The 23,551-nt window shown below is 43.2% G+C and overlaps 1 protein-coding gene and 1 long non-coding RNA gene across 4 annotated transcripts; both read left to right on the forward strand.

Moving 5' to 3' along the window:
* Positions 1-283: 283 nt before the first annotated feature.
* TMEM230 (transmembrane protein 230) lies at positions 284-22,822 on the forward strand. 3 transcript variants are annotated; one of them, XR_009454035.1, is made up of 5 exons: positions 284-433; positions 3,697-3,817; positions 6,150-6,272; positions 18,563-19,325; positions 19,362-22,822. XR_009454035.1 is itself a non-coding variant. In XM_059705610.1 (4 exons), the coding sequence occupies exons 2-4, from the start codon at positions 3,719-3,721 to the stop codon at positions 18,701-18,703; spliced, it is 363 nt and encodes a 120-aa protein (XP_059561593.1). In that variant the 5' UTR covers positions 284-433; positions 3,697-3,718; the 3' UTR covers positions 18,704-22,822. The 3 variants fall into 3 exon arrangements, 2 of the variants coding, with proteins under 2 accessions (XP_059561593.1, XP_059561594.1); XM_059705610.1 differs by having other exon boundaries at positions 18,563-22,822; XM_059705611.1 differs by having other exon boundaries at positions 300-389; positions 18,563-22,822.
* Positions 3,824-4,355, forward strand: LOC132239387 (uncharacterized). The gene is made up of 2 exons (XR_009454038.1): positions 3,824-4,095; positions 4,134-4,355. It is a non-coding gene; the product is annotated as an uncharacterized LOC132239387 (long non-coding RNA).
* Positions 22,823-23,551: the final 729 nt, after the last annotated feature.

Genomic DNA, 23,551 nt, shown 5'->3' on the forward strand with positions numbered 1-23,551 from the left:
CTACAGCTCGCCCCCTGGGAAGGGTGGCTGCCCTGGGCACTTGGCCCGACAGCTCAGGTCCGACAGGATCAGCATCGGCCTCCGCCTCCTGGGGGGGCGCCACTACCGGAAGAGCCAGGAGAGACCGTTGGCTTGTCCAGGGCCTGACTGAGCCAGGCGGGCGCGGAGGTGGCCGGCTGCAAGCCCGAGAGAGCCCCGATCTGCCGACCACTGGCCTAGCGCGGGGCAGAAATGTTTCCGGAAAGCGGGTTGAGAGGGCGTCGCTCCCGGTGACGCCACTTCCGATGCGCCGCCTTCCTGTACGCCGTTTCCGGCGTTGATCCGGTCGGGGCGGGGTGGGGCTGGTGGCAGTTAGGTGAGGCGTGTCATGAGCATCTCCGTTCCCAACGGCGAGCGGGCAGTCGACGCGCGGACGACTTGGCACGGCGCTCGGGTAAGGGGTGCGCACGGCGGGGCGGGCGCCCAGTGGCCCTGCCGGCTCCCGGCGGGGCGGAGGCGGCTCCCCGCTGAGTCCAGCCCCGAGTCCGCACCGCTGGCCTCTGTCCAGAAACCGGTTTAGTTTGTTTTCGGTCAGAATTCGTGTGGGTTCTTCCTTCTCTTCCTGGCGAGGTCCGGAGACGGGCAGGAAAGTAGTGTGTGTGCAGGCGCGTCGTGCCGGCACTGCTGTTGCTTTTAAAATGACTGCAGCACTGAGGGAATTGGGGGGTTGCGTTGGAGTTGGTAAAAACCCTGTTGGGAACTTCGAAAACATCGGTTCCCGTGTTTCCTTTTCCCTCTTAGAATTCTTATTCCTCTCCCCTCCCTCACGGCCTGCGCTTTTTTGTCTTGTGGCGGGTGTATGAGTAGTTAACGGCAGAGCACAGAAACTTTGACTAATGCAAATCGGAGGTGATTAAATGCCCTCCTAAACCCCCACATATGGGTAGTTTGGACTTTAAGTTTGATAGAATTAAGTTTAGATTACCATGTAATCGGACCAAAACATTTAAAAACCTAGTATTTGATTCAGTTTAACCATTTGTTTAAAAAACCATCAACAAGAGGCCAGATGGAGTAACTTTTGCTCAGCCATGTAATCAAACCAAAACTAAACCTCATTGCAGTTTGAGTCCCCTCTTTCTGCGGATAAAAAACCTTCCACTGTGTACAACTCATCGCACTCCCTCTCAGCTGCTGGATGGGATGCGCCTGTTTCATCACTTCAGCAATAGAGCCAATTAGATCTTCGAACTAGTTGAATTTTGTTATTTAACACCTTTTAGGGCGGCATATAAGTTAGCATACTCTTTTTTTGTTTCAATACTTGATATCTGCACCAGCATGTAATTACTAAAAAGGAATATGAGCATTTAGCACCATTTCCTTTAGAAAGCTGATTAGTTTAGGTTAAATGGAGGCCATTTAACATAACTCACTAATATCTGGGATTAAGTACATATAAAGCACCTGCCACCTAACCAGTAATTATTTACTGCCGTTACTATAATGATTATTTATAAAGCGTCATAACAGAGGAAGGCCAGGCTTTGCTGGTTTGTTTTTTTGTGGCGAGCTGGCACAGCCATGGCATACTCAGCCCCAGGGCGCCTTACGTGTAGTGCCAGCTCAGCCAGGTTCGGTGAGCCTGAGTGGGGGCAGTGAAGGATTGAGAAAAGACAAGAGAAGAAAGCTGGGTCACGGAGGAACGCTGCCCTCTCCGATGGAGAGAGACGGCAGCACCAGAGACCACAGCCCGTGTCTTTATTTTATAGCCGGATTCCAGGAGGCAAAGTAAGGGCATGGTCAAGATGTTTACAACATTCCCGTGGGTTTCGGGCCTACTCAATTACATGCACCTGAACTCTGTCAAGCCCACATCACTCAGGCACGTGGGGCCACATGTTCGGACCATAGGTTCAAGCTTACAACTACAGCTGTTGGCTGTAATTGTGCTGGGAGGGCCCTGCCCTCCAGGCTGGGACTTGCACGTGGCAATGAGAGGACTGAGCCCTCTCCTCAGTCCAAGGCTTGAACTTGTCCAAACTCTGTAGCCGCTCTCCACATTTTTTTATGTTGCCCTTATTGAAATACCTAATTTTCTCTTTTAGAAGAAATCGAATAGCTTCACAATCAAAATAGATTTACTTCTTTTATATATATATATATATACACACACACACACACACACACACACATATATATATATATATATATATATATATATATATATATAACAGTGGCTTTATGGAGGAAAAGTGTACAAATGTTTTTTTATTTCAATGTCTTTTTTTCTCCTAATCCTCACCCAAGGATATTTTTTCCATTAATTCTCTATAGATAGTGGAAGGGAGGGGTGTGGGGCAGGGGATAGGGGTGGGGTGGGGAACAGATGGGACAGAGACACACCAGGGCCAGGGTGGGATAGAACCTTCAATCTAGGCACGTGCCCTTGCCTTGACTGGGAATTGAACCTGAGATCCTTCCGTTCTTGCACTGACACTCCAACCACTGAGCCGTGCTGGCCAGGGCTCAAATGTGTTTTGTTTTATTTTTAATTTTGTAAGAGTTTATTTGAACTAAAACTGACTACATAGGCTGGGGAGCAAGATCTCAAATGTTCCTAAATGTCATTGTTTTTAAATCTTATCTACTATCTCTTAAACAAGTGACTAAATGGCCATGATTTTTTCAAATTATAGTAGTAATCTGGAAAATGAAATCACTACTTTCACTGCTTGAGTGGGGCAGAGAGGCAGGAAAATCAGAAGCCACTGGTACAGTACTGATAGCCAGGAGCTTATCCAAATTTACAACAAGAAGCTTTACAAATCATTTTCATTAACAGCATGATATTCATCAGGGGGAAATAGGCAAAATGTAGATATGAGTGTAATCTATTCCCCACCCTCTCCTTCCTCCCTGGCAAATACGAGAATCACTTGAGTATATGTTCCTCTTGCTTTTTTTCTGAAGCAGGGACAAAAGGCAAACAACACTATAGCACAGCGGTTCTTAACCTGTGGGTCGCGACCCCTTTGGCAGTCGAACGACCCTTTCACAGGGGTTGCCTAAGACCATCCTGCATATCAGATATTTATATTACAATTCATAACAGTAGCAACATTACAGTTATGAAGTAGCGACGAAAATAATTTTATGGTTGGGTCACAACATGAGGAGCTGTATTTAAAGGGCCAGAAGGTTGAGAATCACTGCTATAGCAGAATGGTTGAAAATTTGGACTTTGCGTAAGTCCAAATGATGCTACCTTGTACCATCCTGGCTACTGGAATCCCCAATAGTAAAGTGAAATACTTACGATTCGCCAGCATAGAAAAAAAAATGATTATCCAGCATAGATAATGGCTACATTGACCTTCAGGTAGACTTGGACTTAAGTCATTACTCTTCCACCCTGTATGACTGGAAAAATTAGGAGGCAAGGGAATGTCGGTGGCAAGATATATATGAGTTCTGGTTCTTAGTCATTGTCTTGACTTTCATTCTACCAGGACAAACCAGAGTGGATATATAATGAGGCTATTTTCATTTTGTTAAAAGAAGATCAGGTTCTAAGAGCAATGGAGCCTAAATTGCCAGTTGCTAGTATGTCATCACAGCCCAAAACTCCAAATCACTGCATCTGAGATGCCTGAATTTATGAGCTATAAAACACCGTTGTTGCTTGCAGACATTAACAGTGTTCCTTGTTTTCAGACTGTAGCTGTGTCAGTGTGTTATGATGCCATCTCGTACTAACCTGGCTGCTGGAATCCCCAGTAGTAAAGTGAAATACTCCAGACTCTCTAGCACAGATGATGGCTACATTGACCTTCAGGTAAGTGCACAAGAGAGCTGATGAGACTGGCTGGCTCTGTTTCTGATGAGCTAGCAGGAAGACCTGACGGTAGGTTTTTGCTAACTGTCCCTGGGGATTAGAGGGAGCAGCAAGAAAGAAACCCAGCCATAGCCTGCAGAAGGAGGGATCTTGGCGGAGCTGTTTCATACCAATATGAATACAGTTCCTTTTTAAGCATTTTTAGTTGTAATGCCAAAGTCCAGCAATTGCAAATTTTATTTAGTTTATCTGAAAAATAATCAGACTGTGTTTTTTTTGTTTGTTTGTTTGTTTTTTCAGACTGTGTTTTGTTAAGTAGAAAAAAAAAATGTTAAGGGCTATGTCATCAGTTTGTTTATACTTTAGTCAAAGCCAGTTCACCTTTTAAGAGAGAAACTAACTGCTAAAGCCAGCAGATTGTGGAATTCCTTCCTCTTTCCTGACGCCATGAGATCCAGTTTATTAAAGGTATTTTTGGTGGCAAACAGTAAGTAAAACAGAGTATTTATTAAGCTTGTACCCTACCCTGATGATTTTTTTTTAAATATATTTTATTGATTTTTTACAGAGAGGAAGGGAGAGAGATAGAGAGTCAGAAACATCGATGAGAGAGAAACATCGATCAGCTGCCTCCTGCACATCTCCCACTGGGGATATGCCCGCAACCCAGGTACATGCCCTTGACCGGAATCGAACCTGGGACCTTTCAGTCCGCAGGCCGACGCTCTATCCACTGAGCCAAACCGGTTTTGGCAACCCTGATGATTTTTAAAAAAACACATTTTATTGATTTTTTACAGAGAGGAAGGGAGAGGGATAGAGAGTTAACATCGATGAGAGTGAAACATCGATCAGCTGCCTCTTGCACACCCCTACTGGGGATGTGCCCGCAACCAAGGTACATGCCCTTGACTGGAATCGCACCCAGGACCCTTCAGTCCGCAGGCCGATGCTCTGTCCACTGAACCAAACTGGTTAGGGCTACCTTGATGATTTTTTTTTTAATTATTTTATTGATTTTTTACAGAGAGGAAGGGAGAGGGATAGAAAGTTAGAAACATCGATGAAAGAGAAGCATCAATCAGCTGCCTCCTGCACACCCCCGACTGGGGATGTGCCCGCAACCAAGGTACATGCCCTTGACCGGAATCGAACCTGGGACCCTTCAGTCCGCAGGCCGACGCTTCATCCAGTGAGCCAAACCAGCTAGGGCTACCTTGATGATTTTTTACAAAATACTTAATGGCATAGCATCTCCTTTTGCCCATTTCTCCGTAGAGGAGAATATTTTAGGTGGAATGAGGGCCAAGGAAAAAGAAGCAGGCAGCCATCCTTTTAAAAATAAACAAATCAATTATTCTTTGTACTCTTTTTGGACCTGCACTTGAAGGAGAGAGGTGTTTTGTTTTGTTTTCGTTTTTTAGTGTATCTGGGAAGTTTCCAGCCAGTTAGGTCAGAGAGAGTCATGAACCAAACTTTAGAAAGTTTGTTTGTGAATCTTAACCTTGAATTGAACTTGTGAAGGTAGGTGGTAGGTTACTTGTTCCGTGGGGCAGGCAACTTCTCCCACAGTTCCTCTGAGGTGGGTGGTGGCAGGCAACTAATGCTTTAGAAAACGCTGTTTCTAAAAAGCTTGGACGCTATGCTGACTTAACTCTAAAAGCCAGAAATCGCCCTAACTGGTTTGGCTCAGTGGATAGAGCGTCGGCCTGCGGACTGAAGGGTCCCAGGTTCGATTCCGGTCGGGGGCATGTGCCTTGGTTTTGGGCACATCCCCAGTGGGGGGGGGGGGGGGGTCGATGTTTCTCTCTCATCAATGTTTCTAACTCTCTATCCCTCTCCCTTCCTCTCTGTAAAAAAAAAAAAAAATCAATAAAAGCCAGAAATCACTTATTTTCTTTCCTTCTCCTGGGTACAAGCTTAATAAATACTCTGTTTTACTTACTGTTTGACACAGCTCCTCCAGATGTTCACTCTTGAATCCCTGGAGATCAGTACAGCCTTCCATGTACCAAGCACTTAACTAATACATATCTAATCAATGAATAACCATAAAGTACCTTTTGTTTTGTAAGAAAGTAGTTTTTTTATGGTCTGTGGAATGAGACTAGAACTAGGAAGAATAACATTCTGCTGGGACTGCTGGTGGAGCAGTCACTAGAGCTTCATCTCCTACCTATCCCTTTCCTTTCTCTCCCAGAGCTGCACTGGGTGGTAGGACTTACTTCAAGACACATGAAGCATTCCTATTGGTTCTCATTATCCTCCTTGCTTTAAAGTATCGGCCCTGGTATTTTCATAATGCTCTTGTCTTTTTTTGTTTCTCTTTCAGTTTAAGAAAAGCCCTCCTAAGATTCCATATAAGGCCATTGCACTTGCTACAGTACTGTTTTTGATTGGCACCTTTCTCATCATCATAGGCTCCCTCCTGCTGGCGGGCTATATCAGCAAAGGGGTAAGCTGGAGGGTTTGTGGGAATTTGCCATGAGGTCTTTAAAATGTGAGCTAGGGCCCTGACCGGTTTGGCTCAGTGGATAGAGCGTCAGCCTGCAGACTCAAGGGTCCCAGGTTCGATTCCGGTCAAGGGCATGTACCTTGGTTGCGGGCATATCCTCAGTGGGAGATGTGCAGGAGGCAGCTGATCGATGTTTCTCTCTCATTGATGTTTCTGACTCTTTATCCCTGTCCCTTCCTCTCTGTAAAAAAATCAATAAAATATATTTTTAAAAAATGTGAGCTAGGGCTCTATTGTTTTATATTCGAATCTAGTAGCACAGCAGAAAGAAGAAAAGGATTTTGTTTTGTTTTGTTTTATAAAGATTTTGTTCTCTGATAACAAAAGATGTGTTTCTTCCTTTGAGCACAGCCAACTTCTCCCACAGTTCCTCTGAGGAGGGTGGCGGCAGGTCAGCAAATTTTTCTTCTGAGATGTTGGGCACTTTTCCCACTCTCATAGTTTGGGACAGCAAAACTAAGCCTGGCATCAAGGACTCCTGAAGGACAAAGACTGTAACTGGAGTAGAACACTGTTGTTGCAGCTTTGCAGTGCTACATTCTAGTCTGTTTGGGGAGAAAGAGTAAGGCTTGTGTGGTAGTGGCTTGGGGCCACTAACCAAGTGAGGACTCTTGGCTCATGAATCAGAGCCTTCTTATATTGGGATTTGGTTGCAGTCCCTGTTGAGCTTCAGTACGATACCTTAGAAACCTGAAGTGATGTTTGGTGGTTCTTGGGCTGTATACAGACACTTAAACACAGCATCTAAGTTGTTCTGAAGTTGCATTGACCATAATTTATGTTGGTTCTTCAACACACACCAGGCGAAGGGATTATGGTCACATTGCTCTGCAGAAGGAACACAGCCAAGAACTGAAACTGGGCATTATCATTGGACTTGGCAATAGTAGCACTGTCACAATAAAATGGCTGTATGTGGGTTTTAAGAAGTATATCTAATTAGGAAGTATATCTAATTAGGTCCTTAGCTGCTTAAAACTATTATATGGCCACCAGATGTTCACTTGGTATCCAGTTTGAACACCTGACTTCAGGACTGCACCTTCAGTTCACTTTTATTGCAGCATGCAGTATAAATCTCAGGAGTACAGTAAAGAGTCTATTAATCATGTTATAAAAATTGAAAGTGGAAGTGAGATCCACATTCAACAAATACCATTTTACCTTGTATGGTTTATAAAGACTACTTTATAAAAAAGGATAAAGATATTAAGAAAATCAGTAATAGCTTTTGTTTGGGGTTTTTTCACTTTTTATTACAGACATTTCAAACAAAACAGAAATAGGTGGAATAATATAACGAACCCCCATGTGTCCACCACTCAGCATCAAGAGTTATAAACATTTTGTTTCATCTATCATCTATCCCCCTCAACTTTTTTTCCTGTCTATTAAACCAAATACCAGATTTACATTTTCCTGGTAAATTCTTAAGTGTTCATCTTCAGTATGTGTCTCTAACAGTTTTTACATATATCCAGGGGTGTTGTCTTACTGTCATTTACCTTGTTTTATTTCTCATATTTCTTGCAAATGGTTAGAGTTAGGGGTTTGTTTATTATTTTTAAATTTTTATTTATTAACTTTAGAGGGAAAGAGGAAGGGAGAGAGAGAAACATCAGTTTGTTGTTCCACTTATTTATGCATTCATTGGTTGCTTTTTGTTTTTAATTTCAGAGAGGAAAGGAGAGGGCTAGAGAGATAGAAACATCAATGACGAGAGAGAATCATTGATTGGCTGCCTCCTGCACATCCCTTACTGGGGATTGAGTCCACAACCCGGACATATACCCTTGATCGGAATCTAACCCGGGACCCTTCAGTCCACAGGCCCACACTATCCACTGAACCAAACCAGCTAGGGCTCATTGGTTGCTGCTTGTATGTGCTCTGACCGGGAATTGAACCCACAGGCTTGGACTCTCCAACTAACTGAGCTATTCTCTCTCCAACTAACTGAGCTATTCTGCCAGGGCTAGGTACTTATTTCAATTTGGATTTAGTTTAGTTTAGAAAGAATGTGATTCTCAAACTTCAGTGTCAGTCTGAATAATTACCTTGCGGAATTGTTAACACAGATTTCTTGCTCCCACTCCCAGAGATTCCAATTCTAGTTAAGTCTAGAATGGGATGTGAGAATTTGCATTTCCAAAAGGTTTCCAGGAAATGCTGGTGGTCCAAGGACTACATTTTGAGAACATTGATATAGCATAGAGAACTTTAGGAAGGACATAATAATTATCCTCATTTTTAGTTGATATTAAGATTGATCCCTGGCCCAGCTGGTGTACTCGGTGGTTGAGCGTTGACCTATGAACCAGGAGGTTCCGGTTTGATTCCTGGCCCACATGTTGGTGGACCCCTTGTACAGTATCAAAGAGAAAGAAACAGAAAAGCCAGGTTTTTTTTTTTGTTTTTTTTGTTTTGTTTTGTTTTGTTTTTTGAAAGAAAAGGAAAGGTTTAATCTGCATCCCCGAGCGAAATCTATGAGCCCCAAAGGCAGGGCCAGTGAATTCATGCCAACAGGGAGGGAGGCATTTCTTTTTATACAGGTGCTTGATGAGGGGCGGGGGGGCATGAGTTGAGGAAGTTCCCACTGAGGGGGTCCTCATGGTATTCAGCTGAGGAAGTTCCCGCCACGGGGGTTGTCACGGATTCCAGGAAGGAGCCAGTATCTGTGTGGGGGTCGTTATGGATTCCAGGGAAGGGTCCATTATCTCCATCACCATCTGCTTTGCGGTGGCATGTATGGGCTCTTAGGCTCCCCTTCGACCTAACATCCCAGCCTTTTTGGTGATGGGGGCTCCAGTTCATTCTGACTACTTCCTGCTAACCAGGGACAACGAGGGAGAGGGCCAGGGTCAGGCAGAGGCAGGTCGGAGGGCAGCCAAGTGTAGGAATGGAGCAAGAGCTGATTTACAGTCACCCGTGACATCTCCGCGATCCGGGAGCAGATGAACTTGAGGAGGCAGGGGGCTAGGAGAAAAAAGACACAGATGAGAATCAGGGTCCCTGTCATGGGTAGGACCCAGGTTGCTAAGGGGCTTTGGAACCAGCCGAAAAGAGAGTTGTCCCGGGAGTGTCTTGCATGTAGTTCTTCACTCAGCTTAGTCAGGGTCTGCACGTTTTGCTCCACTACTCTGGATTCGTTGATGTAGTAGCAGCACTCCTCCTGAAGGAATATGCAGGTTCCTCTTTCTGCAGTCAGAAGGTCTAAGGCGCGCCAGTTCTGTAGGGCTACTTGGGCTACTGATGTTACTTGCCACTGTAGGGAGGCTAGAGAGGCAGTATTAGACTCCAGGGCTAACTGGAGCTTGTCATTAAAGTACTGAGCAGTGACCAGACTGTTCCCGAGGGCCCCCTGGTGAGGCTTACCGAGGCAGCGATACTCACCCCTAACATGACAGGGAGGAAGGTGGCCCGGCAGGCCCAGGGGCAGGATGAAGGGAGCAGCCAGGAAAGCTCTGACTCTCCATACAAGGTTAGTTGGGGAACTACTGTGACCACGAAGCAAGGCCCGGGGTCAGAGGAGTTTATGCAGTTGCTTAAGGTGCCATTGCACCAAAAGAAGGTACCCGGGCTGGCCTTGGTGAGACTGGCTGCGGTGTGGTTTTGGGTACAGTTCCAAGTGACTCGTCCCCCAGTTACCGGATTACTGGTCTGGTAGCATATCCGTGGGGGCAGGGTGGGCTCTGGAGTTTCGGGAGGCATCACGGACCTTGAACCTCCACACATAAGTGGGTTGAGGTGGGTGGAGGTCGCTCAGGGCTGGGAGGAGAAGGAGGAGGAGGAGGGGGACTAAGGCGGACCTTAGTGGGGCCCAACACCTCACAATTATAGAAGTCATGCTGCTCCTCTTGAGTCTGGAGAGGTGGTGCCACAAGCTGCCACAAGCAGCTTGACCACAGTGGGGGTTGTAAGGATTACAGTGTGAGGTCCCATCCACCTAGGCTCCAAGGCTTTTGGATGTAGATTCTTAAGGAGGACTGAGTCACCAAGGTGAAAGGCTGGTCTTCGGGAGCCCTGGTTGGTCGGTTCTGGCTTGGGCAGAAACCTGTCCGCATGTTATCAGAGTAATTGCCTGATCCTGAGCTGATAACAACACCGTGGCCATTTCTCCTTACCTGCTGCCCCTCTTGGAGAAGGCACCGCAGGCAAGCAGAACACCTAGTGTAGAAACATTCAACAGCCGCCAGGCCGCCGGGCGTAATCGTGCCTGCGCCCCGGAGAGTCGTGGGCCGCCCTCTCCTCTCCTCTCCCCCGCAGCGCAGTGCTTTTTCTTGTTTTTTGTTTTTTTATTAAATCTTTATTGTTCAGATTATTACATTTGTTCCTCTTTTTTACCCCCATAACTCCCCTCCTTCCAGTTCCCACCCTCCGCCCTCCCCATCCACTGTCCTCATCCATAGGTGTACGATTTTTGTCCAGTCTCTTCCCGCATCTCCCACACCCCTTTCCCCCCCAAGCATAGTCAGTCCATTCCCTTTCTATGTCCCTGATTCTATTATAATCAACAGTTCATTCTGTTCATCAGATTATTTATTCACTTGATTCTTAGATTCACTTGTCGATAGATGCGTATTTGTTGTTCATAATTTGTAAGATGTAAAATGATCTTTCAGTGATTCACTTATTTGAATAAATTTTATGCTGCAATTTACATAATATCAATGCATTGATCACTTACACAATTATATGCAAAAAATGATAATTTTTTTGTGATGGCACTTTGTTACACTTTTCCCCAAATCAAAACTGTGGAATTACGAAATAGCATAGGACCTAAGAATCCATCACTTCAATAGTGAATGCAAATAAATATTCATTTCTTCATCATAACAAACCAGAAATATAGATCCTTTTATGCTTTATGTTTTTAGGAGTCATTTGAGAAAAAAAAATTATTCTTAATGTATTTTATTAATGCCTTGCAAAAATGTGGATTATTAATAAATTTTATTTTAAAAAGACATCCATATAGAGAACCAGCCATTGCCATAGAAAACTAAACATCTGATGCCAGTATGGGGTTAGTAGAGAGAGAGATGCAGTTGTCTAATCTCTTCTCCATCCAAGGTTCTTAATTATTACATTTGGAATATCTGAATAATCTCTGGATTTTGCCATCATTCACCTAGCTCAGCACAAATGTCTATGGAACAAACATGTCTATGGAACTACAGCAACATGTATTTCATACACAGAGCAGAAATAAAGTAGCTAGTGAAAAATGATACACTCAGATTATAGAAAGGAAAAATGAGGAGTAAGGAGAGTGAATTTGATGTAGGCTAAAGGAAAACAAAAATTCAAGAATTAAAGCAATATAATAAGAATGGAAAAATGATTTTTCAAATTAGAGAAGTCATATTTATAATATCTACTATAGTTAGAATTTGCTCATTAGAAAAGAAGGCAAAGCTGATCAGATAAGTGCAATGTAGGTAATATTTCAATACTATCCTGTGTGTGAGAGTATATGTGCACACACTTTTATAAATATTTTCAATCAATTTGATTGAGGTATAATTTACATATAAGAAAATGCACATTTGTTAAGTATAGAGTTTAACGAGTATTAAAAATGCATGCTCCTATGTTATCCCCACACAATCCAAATACTACAGAACATTTCTTTTACCTTAGGTCCCTTTCCCTTATTTCAGGAGGCATCTATCAGAGACATAGTAATGACCATGAGAAAAGGAGCAATGAAGTATAAACTCTTTAAATAGAGTTTTAATGTTTTAACAGAGGCTATTGGTTGAGGAATGGATGTTAGGGTCAAAAGCTTAGGCACTGGAGTATGAGAGCCAAGTTTCAATTAGTCAAATAGATTTGGGAAGAATGCTAGATGAGCTTTCTATAAGAATCTATTCCTCTCTTAGTCTTGTTAAAAACTTTCTTTGGACTATGGAGATGGAGGTGAGTCAGAAAAGCAAAGATTTAGATTGTTCCCATATTGTGGAGCAACAGATTCCTAGAAAGAGTGATATACACACAGAACCAGTGTCTAAGATATCTAGCAGCCCTTGAAGTAGCATACGAGGACCTCCAAAAGCTTCCCATCACTTCAAACGAGGAAGGGAGTGCAAATAGAGGGCCATGGACCTGAACTAGAGAACACAGAGTACACTGACCATTGGCTGGAGGCTAATGGGAACTGAGTCATCAGCAGTGGGTGCCAAAACAAGGGTGATGTTAGCTATCAACCAGGAGTCTCCTACCTACTCTCCCAGTAGCCTAACTTTGATTTAAAGGGAAAAAAATCCCCAGAAAGTGTACAAACTCTGGGAAGAACTGAGAAGAATTTCTGAAATGTCAGAAAATACCAATTTGACTAAGTTAGACAAAAATCAAGCCCTCCTTGCCGGAACCGGTTTGGCTCAGTGGATAGAGCGTCGTCCTGCGGACTGAAAGGTCCCAGGTTCGATTCCGGTCAAGGGCATGTACCTGGGTTGCGGACACATCCCTGGTAGGGGATGTGCAGGAGGCAGCTGATCGATGTTTCTCTCTCATCGATGTTTCTAACTGTCTATCTCTCTCCCTTCCTCTCTGTAGAAAATCAATAAAATATGTTTTTAAAAAAAATCAAGCCCTCCTTCAATTGGTAGAATGGGTTGCAGAAAAAGAAGTTACATCTTCTTTTTATATGTACCTAAAATCTGAAAAATTTGTAGCTACTACATAAGCAGAATAAATAAATTCATATCATATTAGAAACTAAAATTAGTAGTGCATGGGCATCACTTAACTATATTAAGTAGCTGCATTTGTATGGCACTTGAGAGTTGACAAGTGGTTTTATGTTCTTAATCTCATTTGTACACTCAATAGCCTGCAAGGTAAGCAAACCAGAGACCCTTCCTTTACAAAAAAATATAGACAGCTATGAAATACCATCCCTGGATATTCATTGATTCAATTTATCCAAGAATCAGCGGAATGTCACCACTTGTCACCTACTTGACATTCCATTTTTCCTGAAGTGCATTTCCAAGAGACTATGAGGCATATGGAAAGCTATAAAAGCGTCATCAAGAGTAGAAATGATCCTTGGCATGGTCAAGTAGTGACTATGCCAATAATCAGTAGATGTGGAGGGTGAAAAGTATAAAACAGTGAGTTCTTAAAAATTATGTTAACATAAAAATTTTGTCACTCATCAGTGACATCCTAACCCTTGCTGGTGGCAATTTAAGTGGCATGGAGAAGGAGCAGAAGGTCCACAGGTGGAATAACCTCAGTTAGCTAACTCCTGAGCTTGGTGATGACGACCCTGGACAAGATAAGAAAAGGGCTTGGAGAAATGAAATTCTTTTCAGAGACTGATCCTGGCAGAATCCTAGGTTCATCCTTCTGCATCCTTGAGCCTGGTCAGTAGCTGGATAAGTCCAGACATGAAGACCCGAACAAGACACTTCTTCTCTGGGGAGCAGATGAAATCAAAGCCTGGCAGGTGACTGCTGAGGCCTCCATAGCATAGGCTCAGTTCCTGGCTGGGATGTGGAGAGTCATCCAAGAAGCTCAGGGAGTAGAACAGAGTTTCTGTTCCAGCTACAACTGGAGGTTCAGAGGGAAATCAGGGCAGAAATCTGGTCTGTGGTCTGGGCCAAAGGAGAGGGGAGCAGGGAAAGGGATAATGGAGATGAGGTTTAGGGCAGCAGAACCCTTTCTCTGCCACTGTGGGCTGATAGTTTTGCTGACCTTCTGACTGGGTCAGGATGACTGTGGCATTTAAGGAATCCTAAACTACAGATGAAGGCCATTGTCAATTCCAGTGGCAGTGTCTGGAGAAGGCAGGGGTTGAACATGATGGCACCCATAAAGCTAGAAGTTGAGCTACACTGTCAAGGAAAGCCCAGCCTGAGAGACTAAACTAGCCTGCCACCTGACACTCTGCCAAAATAGGTGAGGTGATTATGACTTGACCAGTAAGCTATTCATTAAAAAAAAAAAAATCTAAAACAAGTTTAAGCAGAAGTTAAAGGATTTTGATAGCAATTTGTAATTTTAACATGGTTTAGGCATAAGAAACTTTTTCAAGATAAACAGCAGGGAATGTACCATTTCCTAAGCTGGACTCAGAAATGACATGACTAGCAAAACCATTTCTTTCTTTAAAAAAAACACCCAATATTTATTTTATTATTATTTTTTAATTAAATCTTTATTGTTCAGATTATTACAGTTGTTCCTCTTTTTTCCCCCTATAGCTCCCCTCCACCCAGTTCCCACCCCACCCTCCGCCCTCACCACCCCCCAACTGTCCTCATCCATAGGTGCACAATTATTGTCCAGTCTCTTCCTGCATCCCCCTCACCCCTTTCCCCCCCAAGAATAGTCAGTCCACTCCCTTTCTATGCCCTGATTCTATTATAATCACCAGTTTATTCTGTTCATCAGATTATTTATTCACTTGATTTTTAGATTCACTTGTTGATAGATGTGTATTTGTTGTTAATAATTTGTATCTTTACCTTTTTCTTCTTCTTCCTCTTCTTAAAGGATACCTTTCAGCATTTCATATAATACTGGTTTAGTGGTGGTGAACTCTTTTAGCTTTTCCTTATTTGTGAAGCTCTTTATCTGACCTTCACTTCTGAATGATAGCTTTGCTGGATAAAGTAATCTTGGTTGTAGGTTCTTGGCATTCATCACTTTGAATATTTCTTGCCACTCTCTTCTGGCCTGCAAAGTTTCTGTTGAGAAATCAGCTGACAGTCGTATGGGTACTCCCTTGTAGGTAACTGAGTTTCTTTCTCTTGCTGCTTTTAAGATTCTCTCTTTGTCTTTTGCTCTTGGCATTTTAATTATGATGTGTCTTGGTGTGGTCCTCTTTGGATTCCTTTTGTTTGGGGTTCTCTGCACTTCCTGGACCTGTAAGTCTATTTCTTTCACCAGGTGGGGGAAGTTTTCTGTCATTATTTCTTCAAATAGGTTTTCAATATCTTGCTCTCTCTCATCTTCTGGCACCCCTATAATTCTGATGTTGGTACGCTTAAAGCTGTCCCAGAGGCTCCTTACACTATCTTCGCATTTTCGGATTCTTTTTTCATTTTGCTTTTCTGGTTGGGTGTTTTTTGCTTCTTCGCATTTCAAATCTTTGACTTGATTCTTGCACTCCTCTGGTCCGCTGTTGGGAGTCTGTATAATATTCGTTATTTCAGTCCGTGTATGCTGCCCTCGAGTTCCGACCGATGCCAGACAGTCCCACTTCTCCCGTTTGAGTCTGGGTCCCTAGAGACTCGCCCAGAACTGGAGCTCAGGGCCTGAGCCTCCCTCCCGATTGAAAACGACAACCGCGCCCTCAGCCACCAGCCCGCTCCGTGCGCACCTCCGCACCTTTGTATTTTCCGCACTGCGCCTCCTCTGAGTCTCAGTATGCTGTTCTCTTTCCTTCTAGTTGAAGAATTTCCCCTCAGCCAGCTTTCCTGTGGTTCTGGGTGATGTCCGTTCCGTCTTTTAGTTGTATTTTTGAAGTGGTTGTGTGAGGCAGCATTCTCCAGTGTTTACCTCTTCTGTAATCCAGAAAAGCCAGTTTTTAAAGAAACCATGCAGTGATTAGCCTGTGTTAATCCTAGTGTCAAGTACCTCACTGGGACAGGCAGGTCTTTCTGGGAATTGTCTTTAGGAGGACAGAATTATATGGTTACTCCAAATAATTGGGTGAACTTACTGTTTTTGGCTCTGCAGCATGGAGCCTAGATATGGAATTTAGCTACAGGAGAAAAGACTTGTTTGTAACTTATTCTTACTCAGAGCCCTGGCTGGGTATCTTGGTTGGTTAGAGAATTGTCCCAGTACACCAAGGTTGTGGGTTTCATCCCTAGTCAGGGTACATACAAAAATCAACCAATGACTGTTGAACCTCAGAGGGAAGGCAGGGGAGGGTAGGTGGGAAGAAATCAACCAGTGAACATGTATGCATATATGTTTAACATGTGGACACAGACAATGGGGTGGTGAGGACCTGGTTGAGGGGACAGGAGTGGGCTGGAAGAGGTTTATGGGGAGGGAAAGGAGGATATATATAAAATTTTTAACAAAGATTTTTTTTTTAAAATATTTTATTATTTGTTACAGAGAGGAAGGGAGAGGGATAGAGAGTTAGAAACATCGATGAGAGAGAAACATCGATCAGCTGCCTCCTGCACACTCCCTGCCAGGGATGTGCCCGCAATCCAGGTACATGCCCTTGACCGGAATCGAACCTGGGACCCTTGAGTCCGCAGGCTGATGCTCTATCCACTGAGCCAAACCGGTTAGGGCAACAATAAAGATTTTAAAAAATCAACCAATGAATGCATAAATAAGTGGAACAACTAACGTTTCTCTCTCTCCCTCTCCCTCTCCCTTTCTTCCCCCTCCTTCCCTTCCATTCTGTCTAAAAATCAATGGAATAAAATATCCTCTGGAGAGGATTAACAACAACAACAACAAAAGAGAGAGGGAGAAACATTACTCTTAATCTGAAAAAAAACATCGTTCCATAATTTTGATCTTTGCTCCACACAGACTAAGGATTTTTAGCTTTTTGTTCTGCCTTTGACATAGTTCACATGTACAAAACACTCCTGTCATGAATTTCTACCATTATATGTAGATTCTCATTTTGGGGGAACAGGGGCTGCTTATATTGGACAAAACCCCAGGAGAGGCTCAAGAGCCCTTCTTGAGCAGGCCTGCCCCTTATTTGAGAATCGCTGTTCCAGATTAAGGAACAAACCCTCTATCTAAAGATAATCAGCATAAGGAGGCAGTCGCCCTGGTAAGTGCCTTGGGAAAAAATTGTCCCTTTCTTTCCTCCATTTTTTTGGGTTTTTTTCTTTTTCTCTCTCTCAGATGGCCTTTCCATGAACTCAGGACTTATTGGGGAGGATTTGGGAGGGTAGGGCTAAAGAGAAGGCTTTGCTGATAAGCTCAGAGCCTCAAGGGACCCAGCAACATCAAACTGCTCTCCCTTAGGGCTCTCCAGCACAGGGAGGAAGGCGGAAACCCTTTTCCCACCAGAGCCCTGTGGTTTTGTTCCAAGGCCTCACTGTGGCTCCCCATTTTACATACTCAATAAGAGGATGGCCCACTGGGGCAACAGACACTGGCATGATTTCAATGAGCTATTCATCCAAGTTGATCGGGCCTGGGCCAAGCAGCTCGTTTATTTAAGCATGAGGGACGTGTTCTGCTTCCCTAGGAGCTGAGTGCCAAGACAGCATACAAATGCTTCTAAAGTTGCCTTTTCCCACCTAAAATACCCTGCCCTTCTATCCCTCTCAGGTTCATGTAGCCTGCTCTGATGTTTCCAGAACATCAGGAAATAGAGCCCTTTTGTCCCTTTGTCCTTCACCCCTGTTCACAAGTACGTCTATTGCTCTGCCTTCCTTGTATTCTCTTAAGCCTCCTACTCCTATCTTTGTGCCCGTTTCAAGCTGCTGCCGCCTCTGTTTCTGGTGAAGATCTTTCAGAGCCGGCCTCAGGCCTCTCAGTTCTGTGCTGGGTATCAGCATTGTGTTTTTAGCTTTTACACATGATCGTGCTGTCATTCTGTTTAACCTAGTAAATCAGTGGACTTGTTTACAGTGTGATATTTTCTATTAAATCCAATATATTTTTTAAAACCATTATATTAGTTCCAGGTGTATAATATAATGATTCAGTATTTGTATACATTGTGAAAGATCACCACAATAAGTCTAGTTCACATCCATCACCACACAGTTATACGTTCTTTGTGTGTGATGAGAACTTTTAACATCTATTCTCTCATCAACTTTCAGATATAGAGTACAGCATTCTTAACTGGAATCACCATGCTCAGGACTTATTTTATAACTGGAATTTTGTACCTTTGACTATGTCACCTCCCTACCACACAATGAAGAGCTTTTAGTAATATTTTGGCAATATCTTGTTATAAGAGACAAAAACAAGGCACAGGGTGTGTTCATAACTAAAAACTTTAAAGAAGGAGCAGAAGAAAATACGCCAAAATATCTTATGAACATGGATAATTTATTTTCTTTGTAATTTTTTTGTATTTTACAGTTTTTCTACAATTGGTAGTCAGGAGAAAAAGAGATGTAAAACCTTTGCTAAGTAGTGTACTATCCAAAGAAAATGCTCTGAAAAGTATAAGATGCTGATCTATGGATTGGACTCATCATGTTTTATTTTATTTTAAATTTTATAACTTGTGTGATACTAATGCGTTTGCCTCCTTTTGCCACCAGGGGGCAGATCGGGCCGTTCCTGTTCTGATCATTGGCATCCTGGTGTTCCTGCCAGGGTTTTACCACCTGCGCATCGCTTACTATGCATCCAAAGGCTACCGGGGTTACTCCTACGATGACATTCCAGACTTTGATGACTAGCACCTACCTCAGCCCTGAGGAGCAGAGTCAGATGGGACTGAGCTCAGCTTTAAGATACTGAGCAGAAACTATAGCTTAGGGCTAAGGAATTCTGCAGGTTGCAGATGCTTAACAAAACAATGGCCATGTTTTATGAGTCCATCCTAAGAGCTTACAATTAGCTAATTAGGGCATGCTCTATATTTTATCTCCTGGCCCTGACCAAAAGCTGACAAGTTTTTCCACATGAACATGTATCATGGAAGAATAGCAATGTTAATTGGAGAAAGTGGGAGGTTATTCTGTAATGGGAAGTGTTGCTGCCACCACCGTTTTTAGAGTTGAGCATTTCTTTTAAATAGTCTTTATTATCAGTTTGTTCTTTTGGTAAATGGAAGAATGCACTATGTCAAATTTCTTATTACTAAGTAATTTATTTTGAAAATACATAAGTATCTTACCCCCTGTTCTAGTGGAAGACCTTGGCAAAATCAAATATTAGTGTGGGTGCATCTGAAATACTTTTTACTTGCTTTCTTATTCAGAGCAAGCAGGAATTTCAAACCTCAGAGCAAGTTTTCAAAATGTAAACACTTTTTCTGCTCACCATTGTTTGGCCAGCACTGATCTGGCTCACAGTTAGGTTGGACACCATATAATTTGGGTTTATCCTTTATAGATTAAGATGTTCTGTATGTCATGCCTTTAAGGACTAGACTTTTGGCTGTTTTCTAAGGAAAAATGTAGATAAGTGGTTGTTTATTTTAGAGTTTGTAACACTGTTGTTAGCTTGTTTTATGATATCCTTGATCTGAAGATTGCAAGATTTGGCCTGGATCCCTAGGGGACTAGACTGCCTTAGTTTGATTCTGTTTCCTAGCGTGCAAAAAGTGACTTATGTTCAAAATGTCAAAATCTAAACCCTACACTTAAAAATGAGTTAACTTTAAACATATTTCAGAAAACATTTTAATGATTAAATGATATCTTAGATCCAAATACCCAGGACTACTTTTATTTTTAGATAACTGGCATTGTAGGTCAGCCTGCTTTCCAGTCATTCTTTTACTCTGAGGTTGCGGATTCGCAGCTAGAGGCCTGGAAGTGCTATTAGCTGGGATCTGTAGGGCTCTGGGTAGAGCAAGTTTAACTGGGGAAGATGAGTTCAGCTTTGGGTATGTTAAGTTTTAGATGTCTGCTTGACATTCAAAAAGAGCTGTTGTTAAGGCAGTTGCAATGCACAGGTTTGCAGTACAGGAAGGGAGTCTAGGCTGGAGGTAGAAATTTGGGAGTCAGTGTTGGGACAATATATCCAGGAACTATGGGGCTGCATGAGATCACCCACAGAATAATGTACATGGGAAAAAAACATGAACTCAGGAAATGAGGGTCAAAGAGGGTAACCTGAAGCAGCCTCCAAGGTTAGATACTTCGTTAATGGGAGGGTAGGTTGGGGAGTCCAGTAGTCTGATTAAAGTTCTTTGGCCTTGGCAGTAAAGATGTGAGGAAATATTCAAAGCTCTGTCCTGGGCAGTATTTGCAAAGCAAAGCTCAGACCAGAAGGTCTTTTTTGTAAGGGTAATGATGCTGTTCTTAAGGATAGGGAGGAATGGAACAGGAGGATATAAAGGGGAAAGTAAGCATTTGGTTGGGGTGAGTAAACATTTGCTCCCCCACCCCATTTCTCAAGGTTATCTAATAAGTTTCTTATATACCCTTTCAGAAACATTCTAAGTATGTATGTGTATATCCTTTAAAACAACAACAACAACACATGGTCTCCTATTGTATAGTTTTATAATTTCTTTTTTTCTACCTATTTTTTAAAATATATTTTTATTGATTTCAGAGAGGAAGGAAGATGGAGAGAGAGATAGAAACATCAATGATGAGCCGGGACTGGTTTGGCTCAGTGGATAGAGCGTCAGCCTGCGGATTGAAGGGTCCCGGGTTCGATTCCGGTCAAGGGCATGTACCTTGGTTGCGGGCACATCCCCAGTGGGGGGTGTGCAGGAGGCAGCTAATCGATGTTTCTCTCTCATCGATGTTTCTAACTCTCTATCTCTCTCCTTTCCTCTCTGTAAAAAAAAATCAATAAAATATATTTTAAAAAAAAGAAAAAAAAAAGAAACATCAATGATGAGAGAGAATCATTAATCAGCTACCTCCTGCACATCTCACACCCAGGAATCGACCCACAACCAGGGCATGTGCCCTGACCTGGAATTGAACTGTGACCTTCTGGTTCATAGGTTGACGCTCAACCACTGAGCCATGCCAACCAGGTTCTACCTATTCTATTTTGTATATCTTTCCATATCTGCAGAGATCAGCCACATTTTTTATTTATCTAATTTTACCTGAGGATATTTCTCCATAGATTTTTAGAGAGAGTGGAAGGGGGGGCAGCGGGGAAAGAGAGACATCAATGCGAGAGAGACACATGGATTGGTTGCCTCCCTCAGGTATCCTGACCAGGGCTGGGGATTGAGCCTGCAACTGAGGTTCGTGCCCTTGACCAGAACTGAACCCGGAACCCTTTAATCCACAGGCCAACGCTCTATCCACGGAACCAAACCAACTAGGGCTTCAGCCGCATTTTTTAAATGTAAATTATAAGTACAGTTTATCATGTTGTGCATGTTGTTATAGGGTCCTTAGAGCAGAGACCATGAAAGTCAGATTCCTAAAGCATGAGTTCTTTCTTGGATGTCCCCTGAGGGATGGTCCTCGTTCTATGAACATTCAGGCTCATAATTTCATTCCATTTAGGATTGTTACAGGCATACTGTTTATTAAGCCAAGATCCGACTCCCTGTAAATATGCACTGACAGCAGTTGTATATTCTGGTGCTTTACAGAAAACATCTAGCCCGGCTGTCATGGCTCAGTGGTTGAGCGCCAACTATGAACCAGAAGGTCACAGTTCGATTTCCCAGTCAGGGCACATGGCATGGGTTGGGGTCTGCAGGGAGTAGCCAATCAATGATTCTCTCTCAGCACTGATGTTTCTATATCTCTCCCTCTCCCTTCCTTTCTGATATCAATAAAAGTGTATTTTTCAAGAAAGAAAACATCTAGATCTCCAAAGTAATAGTGAATGTTTCTTGAACCCTTTGCCCAATGTTGTGTCAAGCACTTACATTATGTAGTCTATTTCATTTTAGTCCTTGGGGAAAATCTTGAGTTGGATAAGATTCTTAGGTAATAGGTTGGATATTTGCAAGTCAAATTTAGGAGAAGCCTCAATTTACTCTTACCAGGTATGAAAGCCAGATGACTTTAGGGGCTGGACAAGTAAAGAAGTGGGAGGGGAGTATGCACTGTGGTAGTAGGGATGGTTGTCAATCACCAAATGTATATATTACCTAGTAAGTGGCTGTCTCTCCCTCCCCTCTACCCTGGCCCCCCCCCCTTTATTTTAAATATATTTTATTGATTTTTATTTTACAGAGAGGAAGGGAGAGAGAGTTAGAAACATCGATGAGAGAGAAGCATCGATCAGCTGCCTCCTGCACACCCCCTACTGGGGATGTGCCCGCAACCAAGGTACACTGCCTTGACCAGAATCGAACCCGGGACCCTTCAGTCTGCAGGCCGATGTTCTGTCCACTGAGCCAAACCGATCAGGGCTACCCTGGCCTTTATAGTGTTGGCCAAACCATGTGCCCTAGCCTTATAAGGATTTTCTTATTTGCAACAATTATGCCTCTCAAGTCTAAAAGTCCTCCCCCATTGCATCAGCTGTCTACATATGATGGCTATTCCAGACCCATTGTCTCTGGATGAGCTTCACCTGGTCAGTGTGCCAGAAGCATTTTGACTGCTTCCTTTCTGCCAAGAATTGTCAAGTGCTGAAGGTACAGCGGGAAAAGATAGAATTTGGTTAGTGAAGAGCAGAGTTTGCACACTAGTGACCACAGATGTTGGCTTTCATTTTGTTTTTAAAAATGGCAAGGTTCACATTATGTTGATTTTTGGCTTTTCTTTGTTACTGAGACACTGCAACCAACTGGAGCAAGGTAGCCAAGCAGCTTTGGCTGAGCAGAATTCTCCAGTTCATTGCACTTCTCATCACTGCTTAGTTAATTTCATTCCCAACCTTATGTTAATTTTCTTCCTTAAGGGCAAAGTATCTGATGAGCTAGTGCTTGTGGTCATTTAGGTTTATTGAATGAAGAACCAAAGCCAAGAGTGCATTTCCATCCCGGGATACTTCCTGTGAGGTATGGACAGATGGGCTGGTACCATTTCATTCAGACTTTCCTAAATGACCCTCCACCTGCCTGGCAGGCCATCTATTCTTTAGAGTTGGTGCTACTCAGTGAGTCCAAGTATGGTGAGCTCAGTTCACAACTACAGTGGGGCCTTGACTTACGAGTGTCCCGACTAACGAGTTTTTTGAGATACCAGCTGTCTCTCGGCCGATTTTTTTTGCATTGAGTTGATAGAGTAATTTGAGTTAACGAGCGCCTTAACGAGCTCGGTCTCTGAACGAATTGAACTCGTAAGTCAAGGCCCCACTGTACTTATGAGTCCCCTCCTCTGTGGTCATGTAATGTTCCTGCTAGTTGGCACAAAAGAACCTCTGTTACTGGTGTGAGAGAAGCTAGTAGAGGGACAATCATAGCCTTGACTTTTTGCTGACCTTCAAAGGGTGATAAACCAAATCAAGTCACTTTTGTTATCTTGCTCTGTCATCTAAATTCCTTTCCTTCGCCTGGCTGGTGTGGCTCAGAGGTTGAGAGTTGACCTATGAACCAGGAGGACACGGCTTGATTTCCGGTCAAGACACATGCCCGGGTTGTGGGCTCGATCCACAGTAAGGGGGTGTGCAGGAAGCAGTGGATCAATGACTTTCATCATTGA

The sequence above is a fragment of the Myotis daubentonii genome, chromosome 8 (genome assembly GCF_963259705.1).
Source record: "Myotis daubentonii chromosome 8, mMyoDau2.1, whole genome shotgun sequence".
Taxonomy (NCBI): domain Eukaryota; kingdom Metazoa; phylum Chordata; class Mammalia; order Chiroptera; family Vespertilionidae; genus Myotis; species Myotis daubentonii.